The sequence below is a fragment of the Nycticebus coucang genome, chromosome Y (assembly GCF_027406575.1).
Source record: "Nycticebus coucang isolate mNycCou1 chromosome Y, mNycCou1.pri, whole genome shotgun sequence".
Taxonomy (NCBI): domain Eukaryota; kingdom Metazoa; phylum Chordata; class Mammalia; order Primates; family Lorisidae; genus Nycticebus; species Nycticebus coucang.
In genome coordinates, this window is record NC_069805.1 from 367,727 (window position 1) to 382,694 (window position 14,968).

Consider the following 14,968-nt stretch of genomic DNA (forward strand, 5'->3'; position numbering starts at 1 on the left):
GTCATTCCAAAACCATATTAAAGTCTTTCATAGCTTAACCTTCCATCTTCTTCACCTACCTGCTTGTCAGGTGAAAGAAAAAAAACAAAATAAAACAAAACAAACAAACAAACAAAAATATATATATTTAAACAGAAAAAAACCAATGAAGCAAAAGCGGTGAATGTGTACTTTCAATGACAGCCTGCTTCACTGAGTTAAAATTTCAGCTCAAGGGCAGCACCTGTGGCTCAGTCGGTAGGGCGCTGGCCCCATATGCTGAGGGTGGCGGGTTCAAACCCAGCCCCAGCTGAACTGCAACCAAAAAACAGCTGGACGTTGTGGTGGGTGCCTGTAGTCCCAGCTACTCGGGAGGCTGAGGCAAGAGAATCGCTTAAGCCCAGGAGTTGGAGGTTGCTGTGAGCTGTGTGATGCCATGGCACTCTACCGAGGGCCATAGAGTGAGACTCTGTCTCTACAAAAAAAAAAAAAAATTTTTCAGCTCATTTTTATCATCTTGGACCAAGTTCTCACATTAGTTTGGGTCTCACAAAATAGAAGGAAAAGGAATGATTGACCCAAACATGGCTGTTTCAATGATTAAATGAGATTAAACATGATGACTGGCACCCAAGGGCCAACATATTTTCACCATTATTTTCCAATAAATTAACTTGCATATGTGTAGAAATAATATAAGCTTAGTATCACACTGTATCTCTAGGAGAATCTGGCATATAGGAGATACATAATAAATATATATCTGTTAGGTACATACTAGATACGTAGATTTTGTTCAATAAGTAAAAAGTTACATATGTTGTTTTAAAACTGCTAATTCAGTTTTACTTATCCACTTACAGTTTATTTTTACACACCAACGTCTTATTTCTGGGAGTTGTTCTCACACTGAAACTGTTTTATTAAAGTCACCATTAGACAGACTGCAGTGGCTCACACCTGTAATCCCAGCACTCTGAAAGGGTGAGGCAGGACCACTTTAGCTCATGAGTTGAGATAAGCCTGAGCAAGAGCAAGACCCCAACTCTACTAAAAATAGAAAGTTAGCCAGAGTGCCTGTAGTCCCAACTCAGGAGGCTAAGGCAAGAGGACTATGCAAGCCTGGGAATTCAAGGTTGCAGTGAGTTAGGATGGTGTCACTGCACTCTACCCAGGTTGATAAAGTGAAACTGTTTCAATAAATAAGTCATCATTAATATGTCAGTCTCTGGTACAACTCAAAAGACAAAACATTAAGAATGTTCTCTGAGGGCAGCGCCTGTGGCTCAGTGAGTAGGGCGCCAGCCCCACATGCCGAGGGTGGCGGGTTCAAGCCCAGCCCTGGCCAAACTGCAACAAAAAATAGCCGGGCGTTGTGGTGGGCGCCTGTAGTCCCAGCTGCTTGGGAGGCTGAGGCAAGAGAATAGCGTAAGCCCAAGAGTTAGAGGGTGCTGTGAGCCATGTGACGCCACGGCACTCTACCTGAGGGCAGTACAGTGAGACTCTGTCTCAGAAAAAAAAAAAGAATGTTCTCTGAAGGGCATTTTTACCTCACTACATTTACTTCAACACTGGCAGAATCAAATACACCTTTCAAAAACTCTTCTGTTCCAAACTCAGAACAGAAAAACCCTATGTTATATAAGGAATAATATAAGTTAGAACTATAATTTTAAAAAAGTATCACAATGTTTTACTTAATAGTGTAAAAAGGTTTTAAAGCAATGAGGGAAAATTTTAGAGTTTTATTCGGTAGTTAGTTAATTTCTCATATTGTGACATTCTTATACAAGAAACATATTTTAAGTATTCATTTCATATTAGCTCCCTAGTAGAATGAGATTTGAGACTAGTTATGTACATCCATATCCTTTAGTGGAACATTTCTTAAGAATATATAAAGGAGAAATGAAATCTTTAACACAAACTTAGGATGGGGACAGTATCAGACATACTTAAGACAGGGAAAGAGCTTAGCAAATTTCTATTCTGGATTTCTGAGTACAGAGCTTATTTACTTTTTTAAACCTTTTTATAAATGGAAAATTTCAAACATATTTAATTACCCATGATCTAGCTTCAATGATTATTAAGGGCTCCTCTCTCTCTCCCTCCTCTCTCTCTCTGTCTTTCTCGGTCTCCGTCTCTCCCCACCTTTCCCCTCTCTCTTTCTTTCCTCACTCCTCCTTGGTGTTGTCCTGCAACATCCGCCCCTCATCAATAAAGACCTTTCGTACAAGCAAAAAAAAAAAAAAAAAAGAAAAAGAAAAGGGCTAAACTTCTTTCACCAAATCTCCCAGAATTAAACTCCAGAATTATTTTGAAGCAAATCTCAGGTCTAATATTTTTTTTTTTTTTTGTAGAGACAGAGTCTCACTGTACTGCCCTTGGGTAGAGTGCCGTGGCCTGACACAGCTCACAGCAACCTCTAACTCTTGGGCTTAAGCGATTCTCTTGCCTCAGCCTCCCAAGTAGCTGGGACTACAGGGGCCCGCCACAACGCCCGGCTATTTTTTTGTTGCAGTTTGGCCGGGGCTGGGTTTGAACCGGCCACCCTCGGCATATGGGGCCGGCGCCCTACTCACTGAGCCACAGGCGCCGCCCCAGGTCTAATATTTTGATTGAAATATTTTAGCATGATGACTCTCTTCACTTTTAAACAAAATCACTACTACTTTCACACTCATAATAAAATTAAGAATAATTCTAGAATATCAAGTTAATAATCATATACATTTCTATTTCCTGAACCATTTTAACTTCAACCATCATTAAAACCATCATTTTTAATGTAAATAAGTGAACTCTATTTTAGTTAGAATTCAAACTTTGCATCAAACCTATGCATATCTTGAGAACTAGTTATGTATATCAAGTATGAGAGCAAAGCAAAGAATCATGGTGGAAAAGAGGCTGACAGCATGGCAATTAAATCTTCTCCTTTATAATGATTCAACTGTACATAACTTTCAAATATTATTTAACAAGAGATTCAGGTGAAGTTTTTTTTTTTTTTTTTCCAGATTTTAGCCGGGGCTGGGTTTGAACCCTCCACCTCTGGTATATGGGGCCAGGGCCCTACTCCTTTGAGAACAGGCGCCACCCTCTCGGGTGAAGTCTTCACCCGAGAGACTTCAAACAACTTAAAGTCAAAAAGGATTTAAAGAGTTGAAATGTCATCTCAAATTGGTATAGACAATAGTCAATATTTATACTGTTAATACAAATATAACTTAATAGAAGAGTCTCTAAAGTAATACTTTATACTTTCTATTCTATTTGCTATTCTTCTTAAAAAACATTGAGTTTATATTTAAAAATTAAATGTTAGTTTTACAGTCTTCAGAGTGAAGTTTGCCACTGGCACGCTTGGCCCTCAGACCCTGTGAGGAAAAGGTGGAGTGGTGCAGGCAGCGGGGACTCTGTTGCTGCGGCTCCTTCCCGGATCGGTTAATTAGACCCCTGCCCAGAGCTCTCTTTGCGCAGCTGTGTGCCTGCAGCGCCGGGTGTTCCTCCCACGTGGTGACAGTGGAACCGACCTCAGGAAGAATCCCAGCTGTGCTTGCTGTCACTAAGCCTGACCTCATCACCTGTCTGCAGCAAAGGAAAGAACCCTGGAAGGAGAAGACTCACCAGACAGTGGTCAAGCACCCAGTCCACAGGCACAAGAACTTAAGAGCAAGAGGAAGTGAAAGGAAAATTAGGGCAAGGAAACAGATAAAAGAAATCACTCATGAGGAAGAATCAGCAGAAAACTCCAGGCAACATGAAGAACCAGTCTAGAACAACCCCACCAAGGGACCATGAGGTAGCTACTGCAGATCATTCCACCAGTATAGAAATGTTAGGAATGACAGAAAGGGAATTTAGAATACACATGTTGAAAACAATGAAAGAAATGACGGAAACAATGAAGGAAATTGCTAATAAAGTGGAAAATAACCAAAAGGAAATCCAAAAACAGAATCAAATAAGAGATGAACGATATGAAGAATATAAAAAGGATATAGCAGAGCTGAAGGAACTGAAACAGTCAATTAGGGAACTTAAAGATACAATGGAAAGTATCAGCAACAGGTTAGACCATGCAGAAGAAAGAATTTCAGAGGTAGAAGACAAAGTTCTTGAGATAACTCAGACAGTAAAAGAGGCAGAAAAGAAGAGAGAGAAAGCAGAACGTTCACTGTCAGAATTATGGGACTTTATGAAGCGTTCCAACATACGAGTTATAGGAATTCCAGAAGGGGAAGAAGAATGCCCCAGAGGAATGGAAGCCATACTAGAGAATATTATAAAAGAAAATTTCCCAAACATCACCAAAGAGTCTGACACACTGCTTTCAGAGGGATATCCTACCCCGGGTCGCCTCAACTCTAACCGAGCTTCTCCAAGACACATTGTGATGAACCTGTCCAAAGTCAAGACAAAAGAAAAGATTCTGCAAGCTGCCAGGAGTAAGCGCCAGTTGACCTACAGGGGCAAATCCATCAGAGTGACCGCAGACTTCTCTAATGAAACTTTCCAAGCAAGAAGACAATGGTCATCTACCTTTAATCTACTTAAACAGAACAATTAACAGCCCAGAATTCTGTACCCTGCTAAGCTAAGCTTCAAAATTGACGGAGAAATCAAATCATTTACGGATATACAAACATTGAGGAAATTCGCCACAACAAGACCAGCTCTACAGGAAATACTTCAACCTGTTCTGCACACTGACCACCACAATGGATCAGCAGCAAAGTAAGAACTCAGAAATCAAAGGACAAAACCTAACCTCCACACTGATGCAAAAGATAAAACTAAGCAATGCACTCTCACAAAATAAGAAGAATAGAATACTACCACACTTATCAATTATCTCAATAAATGTTAATGGCTTGAATTCCCCACTGAAGAGACATAGATTGGCTGACTGGATTAAAAAACACAAGCCATCCATTTGCTGTCTGCAAGAAACACACCTGGCTTCAAAAGACAAATGAAAGCTCTGAGTCAAGAGTTGGAAGACAATTTTTCAGGCAAATGGAATTCAGAAGAAAAGAGGAGTTGCAATCTTATTTTCAGATACATGTGGATTTAAAGCAACTAAAGTCAAAAAAGACAAAGATGGTCACTTTATATTGGTCAAGGGAAAACTACAACAAGAAGACATTTCAATTCTAAATATTTATGCACCCAATTTAAATGCTCCCAGATTCTTGAAGCAGACCTTACTCAGTCTGAGCAATATGATATCTGATAATACCATCATAACAGGGGACTTTAACACACCTCTTACAGAGCTGGACAGATCCTCTGAACAGAAATTGAACAAAGATGTAAGAGATTTAAATGAGACCCTAGAACAACTATGCTTGATAGACGCATATAGAACACTCCACCCCAAAGATAAAGAATATACATTCTTCTCATCACCCCATGGAACATTCTCCAAAATTGATCATATCCTGGGACGCAAAACAAATATCAACAGAATCAAAAGAATTGAAATTTTACCTTGTATCTTTTCAGACCATAAGGCACTAAAGGTGGAACTCAACTCTAACAAAAATGCTCAAGCCCACCCAAAGGCATGGAAATTAAACAATCTTCTGTTGAATAACAGATGGGTGCAGGAAGAAATAAAACAGGAAATCATTAACTTCCTTGAGCATAACAACAATGAAGACACAAGCTACCAAAACCTGTGGGATACTGCAAAAGCAGTTTTGAGAGGAAAATTCATCGCTTTAGATGCCTACATTCGAAAAACAGAAAGAGAGCACATCAACAATCTCACAAGAGATCTTATGGAATTAGAAAAAGAAGAACAATCTAAGCCTAAACTCAGTAGAAGAAAAGAAATATCCAAAATCAAATCAGAGATCAATGAAATTGAAAACAAAAGAATCATTCAGAAAATTAATGAAACAAGGAGTTGGTTTTTTGAAAAAATAAATAAAATAGATAAACCATTGGCCAGACTAACTAGAAATAGAAAAGTAAAATCTCTAATAACCTCAATCAGAAACGATAAAGGGGAAATAACAACTGATCCCACAGAGATACAAGAGATCATCTCTGAATACTACCAGAAACTCTATGCCCAGAAATTTGACAATGTGAAGGAAATGGATCAATATTTGGAATCACACCCTCTCCCTGGACTTAGCCAGGATGAAATAGACCTCCTGAACAGACCAATTTCAAGCACTGAGATGAAAGAAACAATAAAAAAGCTTCCAACTAAAAAATGCCCTGGTCCAGATGGCTTCACTCCAGAATTCTATCAAACCTTCAAGGAAGAGCTTATTCCTGTACTGCAGAAATTATTCCAAAAAATTGAGGAAGAAGGAATCTTCCCCAACACATTCTATGAAGCAAACATCACCCTGATACCAAAACCAGGAAAAGACCCAAACAAAAAGGAGAATTTCAGAGCAATCTCACTCATGAATATAGATGGAAAAATTCTCAACAAAATCCTAGCCAATAGATTACAGCTTATCATCAAAAAAGTCATTCATCATGATCAAGTAGGCTTCATCCCAGGGACGCAAGGCTGGTTTAACATACGCAAGTCCATAAACGTTATCCACCATATTAACAGAGGCAAAAATAAAGATCATATGATCCTCTCAATAGATGCAGAAAAAGCATTTGATAAAATCCAGCATCCTTTTCTAATTAGAACACTGAAGAGTATAGGCATAGGTGGCACATTTCTAAAACTGATTGAAGCTATCTATGACAAACCCACAGCCAATATTTTACTGAATGGAGTAAAACTGAAAGCTTTTCCTCTTAGAACTGGAACCAGACAAGGTTGTCCTCTGTCACCTTTACTATTCAACATAGTGTTGGAAGTTCTAGCCAATACAATTAGGCAGGACAAGGAAATAAAGGGAATCCAAATGGGAGCAGAGGAGGTCAAACTCTCCCTCTTTGCCGATGACATGATCTTATACTTAGAGAACCCCAAAGACTCAAACACAAGACTCCTAGAAGTCATCAAAAAATACAGTAATGTTTCAGGATATAAAATCAATGTCCACAAGTCAGTAGCCTTTGTATACACCAATAACAGTCAAGATGAGAAGCTAATTAAGGACACAACTCCCTTCACCATAGTTTCAAAGAAAATGAAATACCTAGGAATATACCTAACGAAGGAGGTGAAGGACCTCTATAAAGAAACTATGAAATCCTCAGAAAGGAAATAGCAGAGGATATTAACAAATGGAAGAACATACCATGCTCATGGATGGGAAGAATCAACATTGTTAAAATGTCTATACTTCCCAAAGCTATCTACCTATTCAATGCCATTCCTATCAAAGTACCTACATCGTACTTTCAAGATTTGGAAAAAATGATTCTCCGTTTTGTATGGAACCGGAAAAAACCCCGTATAGCTAAGGCAGTTCTTAGTAACAAAAATAAAGCTGGGGGCATCAGCATACCAGATTTTAGTCTGTACTACAAAGCCATAGTGGTCAAGACAGCATGGTACTGGCACAAAAACAGAGACATAGACACTTGGAATCGAATTGAACACCAAGAAATGAAACTAACATCTTACAACCACCTAATCTTTGATAAACCAAACAAGAACTTACCTTGGGGGAAAGACTCCCTATTCAATAAATGGTGTTGGGAGAACTGGATGTCTACATGTAAAAGACTGAAACTGGCCCCACACCTTTCCCCACTCACAAAAATTGATTCAAGATGGATAAAGGACTTAAATTTAAGGCATGAAACAATAAAAATCCTCCAAGAAAGCATAGGAAAAACACTGGAAGATACTGGCCTGGGGGAAGACTTCATGAAGAAGACTGCCATGGCAATTGCAACAACAACAAAAATAAACAAATGGGACTTCATTAAACTGAAAAGCTTCTGTACAGCTAAGGACACAATAACCAAAGCAAAGAGACAACCTACACAATGGGAAAGGATATTTGCATATTTTCAATCAAAACAAAAGCTTGATAACCAGGATCTATAGAGAACTCAAATTAATCCACATGAAAAAAGCCAACAATCCCTTATATCAATGGGCAAGAGACATGAATAGAACTTTCTCTAAAGATGACAGACGAATGTCTAACAAACACATGAAAAAATGTTCATCATCTCTATATATTAGAGAAATGCAAATCAAAACAATCCTGAGATATCATCTAACTCCAGTAAGAATGGCCCACATCACAAAATCTCAAAACTGCAGATGCTGGCGTGGATGTGGAGAGAAGGGAACACTTTTACACTGCTGGTGGGACTGCAAACTGGTACAACCTTTCTGGAAGGAAGTCTGGAGAAACCTCAAAGCACTCAACCTAGACCTCCCATTCGATCCTGCAATCCCATTACTGGGCATCTACCCAGAAGGAAAGAAATCCTTTTATCATAAGGACACTTGTACTAGACTGTTTATTGCAGCTCAATTTACCATTGCCAAAATGTGGAAACAGCCTAAATGCCCACCAATCCAGGAATGGATTAACAAGCTGTGGTATATGTATACCATGGAATACTATTCAGCCATTAAAAAAAATGGAGACTTTACATCCTTCGTATTAACCTGGATGGAAGTGGAAGACATTATTCTTAGTAAAGCATCACAAAAATGGAGAAGCATGAATCCTATGTACTCAATCTTGATATGAGGACAATTAATGACAATTAAGTTTATGGGGGGGGAAGCAGAAAGAGGGATGGAGGGAGGGGGGTGGGGCCTTAGTGTGTGTCACACTTTATGGGGACAAGACATGATTGCAAGAGGGACTTTACCTAACAATTGCAATCAGTGTAACTGGCTTATTGTACCCTCAATGAATCCCCAACAATAAAAAAAAAAAAAAGGAAAAAAAAAATAAAATAAAAAATAAAAATTAAATGTTAAGAAGAAAAATTTATTACCGGTGTTACAGGGTCTGCACCATCTACAACTGGCTGACAAGCTTCTGCTACAGCTCGAACATGGCCATAGCCAATTGCAGTTAACAATAGTTTTGCTATTTTAAGAGCATTCAAGTAAGCCTCTCTTCGTGTTTCCATATCTGTATTTGGTAAGAAGTTATTTCTTATTAGCATACTCAGCACAAGGGGTAAGCCACCACTTTTCAAGAAATGAAACTGAAAGTCAGAGGAACCATCAACCAGAGGTGCACCAGCAGGCATTAACAACGCATAAACTACCTGAAATAAAAAAAAAAAAAAAGTAGATTATATTAAAAGTTTAAAAAATATTAAAATATTTTTAGTAATATCTAGTTCCTCATTGGTAGTCAATTGTTGACAATTTAAAAACATTTCTGTAAAATCTTAAATGCTCTGTCTGCATGGGTGAGTACAATGGTATAATCATACCTCACTGCAACCTCAGATTCCTAGCCTCCAGTAATCTTTCTACAGCCTCTGAAGTAGCAGGGAATAAAGGCACACATCACCATGCCCAGTGAATTTTTCTATTTTAGTGGAGATAGTCTTGCCATTACTCTGGCTGGTTTCAAACTTCTGAACTCAAGAAAATCCTCCCACCTCACTCCTCCCAGACTGATAGGATTACAAGTGTGAGCCATTATTCTTAATATTATTGTATAATGTAAAAATTATATTTTTGCAAAGGAAAAAAACCAACCTCTGTTAGGTATAGAACTTGGGAGGCAGAAGGACCAAAGAAAAGCGAGTCAAGAGATGGACCAGTGTTGCTTTCTCCAAGTTTTGCATGGTCCAAACAAATAGATCTTAATTTTTCTATAGTTGTGCTATCTGCAAAGAGAAAAAGACACAGACTAAAGCAAAACATAACTCACATATTCTTAATATTTGACATTTGCTATTTTGAAGAGTATTACCTTAAATATAAAATAATATCCATAAATCTCATTTAAACTGAGCTATAAGAAAAGCCTAACTTAACTAAATAAAAGAGAGGGTATTTGTGCAGGGTACACAGATAAAATGGTAGTTACAAGACTAATCAAATAAATAGATATATTAAAGAATAGGGAACCAGGTTCCTCACTGTATCAGACAGAAGATTCAGTAAGTATAGACAGAAAATTGCACTGCAATCAGAAATACTGGTGTTATCTCACAGTCTGCATAAACTATTTTGTTGCATTTGATTTTTGTATGAGTAACAGATCCTATTTACATATAGTGCAAATTTGTAGTAACTTTGCATTGAGAAAATCTACTGGCGATGTTCTTATAGCACCCACTCATTTCATGTCTCCATGTTACATTTTGGTAATTCTGACAGTATTTCAAAATTTTAACTATTATAATATCCATTATAATATCGCTTTGTGATCTTTGATATTATTGTAATCGCTCCAGGGGCACAATGAATTGGTCGTTAAAAAATGGCACACTTAACTGATAAATGTTGCATATGTTTTAACGTTTGTATTAAATAACCATTTCCACATTTTTCTCCCTCTTCTTCAGCCTTCCAATTCCCTTATTCAAAATAATATTAAAATTAGGCCAATAAATAATCTGTCAGTAACAGGTAAGTACTCAAGTTAAAATAGCCCCTTATCTCTCACTTTGAGTAAAAAGCTAGTGATTAAGCTTTTTGAGAAAACAATACTAAAAGGCAATACAAACCAAAAGCTAGAACTGGCCCAAAAGCCAACTTGTGAAAAGCAAAATTTAAAAAGTTCTTGATGAAAATTAAAAGTACTTTTAGAAAGCACACAAGAATAAGAAAATGAAACAGCTTTACAGATAAGGTAAGAGGAAAGTTTTAGTCATCTGACATTAACTATGGTCCCCAACTCCTGGGACAGTACTACTCTGTGGCCTATTAGGAATCCAGCTATATTGGAGGTGGGTAACAGTGGTCGGCAATTGAAGCATCCATCTGTATTCATAGCCATTCCTCATTGCTCACATCACTGTCTGAGTGCTGCCTCCTGTCAATCAGCAGCAGTATTCAATTCTCATAGGACCTCACTCCTACTGTAAACTATGCATTGAGGGATCTAAGTTGTGGCTCATTTTAACTTTATTGCCTGATGATCTGAGGTGGAGCTGAGGTGGTGATGGCTAGGGAGTGGCTGCTAATACAGATTGTCATTAGCAGAAGGTGTGACAGCAGAGACCATAATAAATCAACTGCTTGCAGACACATTTAAAAAACCCTATCAGGGGCGGCGCCTGTGGCTCAGTCCGTAGGGCGTCGGCCCCATATACCGAGGGTGGCGGGTTCAAACCCGGCCCTGGCCAAACTGCAGCCAAAAAATAGCCGGGCGTTGTGGCGGGCGCCTGTAGTCCCAGCTACTCGGGAGGCTGAGGCAAGAGAATCGCTTAAGCCCAGGAGTTGGAGGTTGCTGTGAGCTGTGTGAGGCCATGGCACTCTACCAAGGGCCATAAAGTGAGACTCTGTCTCTACAAAAAAAAACCAAAAAAAAAAAAACCCTATCAGTCAGAGGCAAGTAACAAACTACATCTGGTGGTAGGCGTTAAGTCAGAGTACTTATAAGTCCACGAGCTAACCCTAGCAAAAATGAGTAAAAAACAGACAATGCTGGAGGGCTTCTTGGAAAAGGGGGAAAAACACAATGATAAGACAACAGAAGACTCTTAAGAGTGCCAACAAAATAAAAATGGCATTTAAATGAAAATACCAAGAGTCCAACTTAAATTTCAGCTTCATTTCAATAGATGATTCATATTCTCAAAGCTAACTTTATATAAAATGTGCCAAGTGGCTAACCAAGGAAGCCACACACTTCAGATGTTTCCCATCACCCCAGATAGGACTATCTAGTTATAGGAAAACAAGCTCAGGGCTCCCATAGACTCTTTATTATGGTGAATTATATAATTATTTCATTATACATTTCAATGTAATAATAAAAATAATAAAGTACACAATAAATAAAGTAATGTGCATGAATCATCCTGAAACCATCCCCCACACTCCACCCTGCTCAGTAGAAAAACTGTCTTCCATGAAATTATTCCCTGGTGCCAAATGAAAGGGGACCACTGTGATAAAAGATCAAATTTGCTATAATATTCTCTTGAGAATAACAGGCTCAATACTTTACATGCTATTAGGAATATTCATGATTCACGGGATGAAATGAAAATATCAATATTAACTACAAGTTTGGAAGACACTGGACATTGTGAAGGGTTCAAGATCAGTGGAAGAAGACTACTAGCACTATAACAGAAGCCTAAAGAGGTGATTGAATTGTTGAAATCTCATAATAAAATCTGAATGGATGGGGCGGCGCCTGTGGCTCAAGGAGTAGGTTGCCGGTCCCATATGCCGCAGGTGGTGGGTTCAAACCCAGCCCCGGCCAAAAAAAAAAAAAATCTGAATAGATGAGGAGCTATTTCTTATGGACAGAGAAAAAGGTTTCTTGACATGGAATCTATTCCTCTTAATGCTATTAATATTGTTGAAATGTAATAAAGGATTTAGAATATGTCACATTGGCTTAGTTGATACAGCAGCAACAGGTTTTGAAAGAATTGATTCCAGTTTTGGAAGCTATTCACTACAGGTAAAATGCTATCAAATATCATCACGTGCCACATAAAAATCTTTTGTTAAAGGAAGCCAATTGATGCAGCAAACATCACAGTTGCCTTTTGTTAAGAAACTGATACAGCCACTCTATAATCTTCAACAACCACCAACTTGCTTTGTCAGCAGTCTTCAATCTGGAGGCAAGACCTTCCACAATCAAAAAAATTTAGAGCTAATTGAAGACTCAGTTATTAGCATTTTTAACAAATAAAGTACCTTACAATTAAGATGTGTACTTCTGGGTGGCGCCTATGGCTCAAGGAGTAGGGCGCCGGTGCCATATGTCGGAGGTGGTGGGTTCAAACCCAGCCCCGGCCAAAAAAAGAAAGAAAATTAAAAAAAAAAAAGGATGTGTACTTCTTAGACATAATACAATCACACACTTAACAGGGTACAGTATAATAAAAACATAAGTTTTATATGAACTAGGAAACAAAATCTAAAAATCTAATACATTTTAGGTCAGTGGATCTGAAATGTCTGAAATACAATTTGTTACATTTCAAACAAGAAGCAGACCAATTAATCAAGGTATATGCCTACTGACACAGATTTCAGCAAAGCAGCCTGGGGAGTGAGTGGCAAGGAAATTGTGAAAGGCATTTTCCATAGCTTATTGAGAATTGGGTATTTTTCCTTGGAAGAAGTGGTCCAAGGCCTGGAGAAAGAGGTAGTCAACTGATGCGCTATCTGGTGAATATACCGATGACATCAAGTTTTCAGGTCCAGTATCTGTAGTTTTAGCAGCACTGTCTATATGACAGTGTTGTTCTGAAAAAGGACTGGCTTGTTCTGACCCTTCTCGACTATTTAATCACAAAGATCTTCATCATATCATCCGGTGGTTGCAATAAACATCTGCTCTAACTGACAGACCAGGTTTCATAAAGCTGTAGTGGATAAAACCAGGCACTACTAGCTGTTTTGATGCCTATTGGGTTTTGGACTTGTTTTGGGACTTCATCTTTAACCAATCATTGTGCTGAATGCTTGTGATTATCACAAAGAATCCATTTTTCACCAAACTTAATACAAGTGTAGAAAAGGTTCATCTTTATGTTCTGACAGCAAAGAAACACAAGCTTTGAGACAATTACTCTTCTGACATTTGTTTAATTAACGAGGTGGCAATCTATCCAGATTCTTTACCTTGCTGATTTGTTTCAAATGGTATGATATATTTTTTTTTTTTTTTCTGGTAGAGACAGAGTCTCACTGTACCGTGGCATCACATGGCTCACAGCAACTTCCATCTCTTGGGCTTACGCGATTCTCTTGCCTCAGCCTCCCGAGCAGCTGGGACTACAGGCGCCCACCACAACGCCCGGCTATTTTTTTATTGCAGTTTGGCCGGGGTTGGGTTTGAACCTGCCACCTCGGCATATGGGGCTGGCGCCCTACTCGCTGAGCCACAGGCGCCGCCTGGTATGATATTTTTTGAACAATAATGTGAAACTTTGCTGCTAATTCATGTGTATGTTGAGATGGATTTGCTTCAGGTTGCCCAGCTGGCTCATTTTCAAGATTAAAATCACAAATCATTAAAGTGCGCATTCATTAGTCACATACATCCCAAACACTTTGTTGATGTTTCCAGCTGTCCACAATAGAATTCATATTCAAAAATAACACATATTTTTGATTTAGCCATGAATGCACAAAAATTGCTCTAAAGTATGTGAAAAATAATACAAACCAAAGGAAGCATTTGAAAGAATGAGGATGTGTCTTCACAATAAAAACAAAACAAAAGGTTTGGTGCCTGTGGCTCAAACAGCCATATACACTTGAGCTAGCGGTTCGAATCCAGCCCAGCCCGCCAAACAACAATGACGGCTGCAACCAAAAAATAACTAGGCATTGTGGTGGGCACCTGTGGTCCCAGGTACTTGAAGGCTGAGGCAAGAGAATCGCTGAAGCCCAGGAGTTGGAGGTTGCTATGAGCAGTGATGCCACAGCACTCTACCCAGGGTGACAGCTTGACGCTCTGTCTCAAAAAAAAAAAAAAAAAAAGAAAAGAAAAGAAAAGAAAAAAACACTCCAACAGATGTCAAAGTGAAATGTCAGTGATCTCTACTGTCAAACTTAGTACTTAAGGAAATCAGACATTTCACGCTTAATAATGTGTATGTGAATATATAAAATCATACTTCTATCTCGAGGGATAGGAGTACCAATAAAGGAATGAATGTGTAAAGCCCTGATCTTGGCTTCTACATGTGCATAACACCATTTTACAGTACAAGAAATCAGTACTTGGGAAAATGGCCAATTCAGAAAATAGGTCTGGAAACTGTCCTATCAGTTTACAGGCCAAGAAATGAAAGCCATTGTGAAATTATTAAATTATGCTTCAATGCAGTAAGTGAAAAATGTGTCCAGAGGAAAAATACCTTGTTTAAGATTATTTATTTTTATGGAAGAATAATTGCTTGAAGCAATAGA

At 38.5% G+C, this 14,968-nt stretch overlaps 1 protein-coding gene across 4 annotated transcripts in view; it reads right to left on the reverse strand.

Annotated features, from left to right (window-relative positions):
• LOC128579199 (probable ubiquitin carboxyl-terminal hydrolase FAF-X) overlaps positions 1–14,968 on the reverse strand; it is a 294,928-nt gene that overhangs the window by 57,971 nt on the left and 221,989 nt on the right. For all 4 annotated transcript variants that reach the window (XM_053581415.1, XM_053581416.1, XM_053581414.1 and 1 more), the window contains 2 exons: positions 9,608–9,738; positions 8,887–9,165 (listed from right to left, as the gene is read on the reverse strand). In XM_053581415.1, the coding sequence (XP_053437390.1) occupies positions 8,887–9,165; positions 9,608–9,738 (410 nt within the window). The remainder of the gene's footprint in view (positions 1–8,886; positions 9,166–9,607; positions 9,739–14,968) is intronic.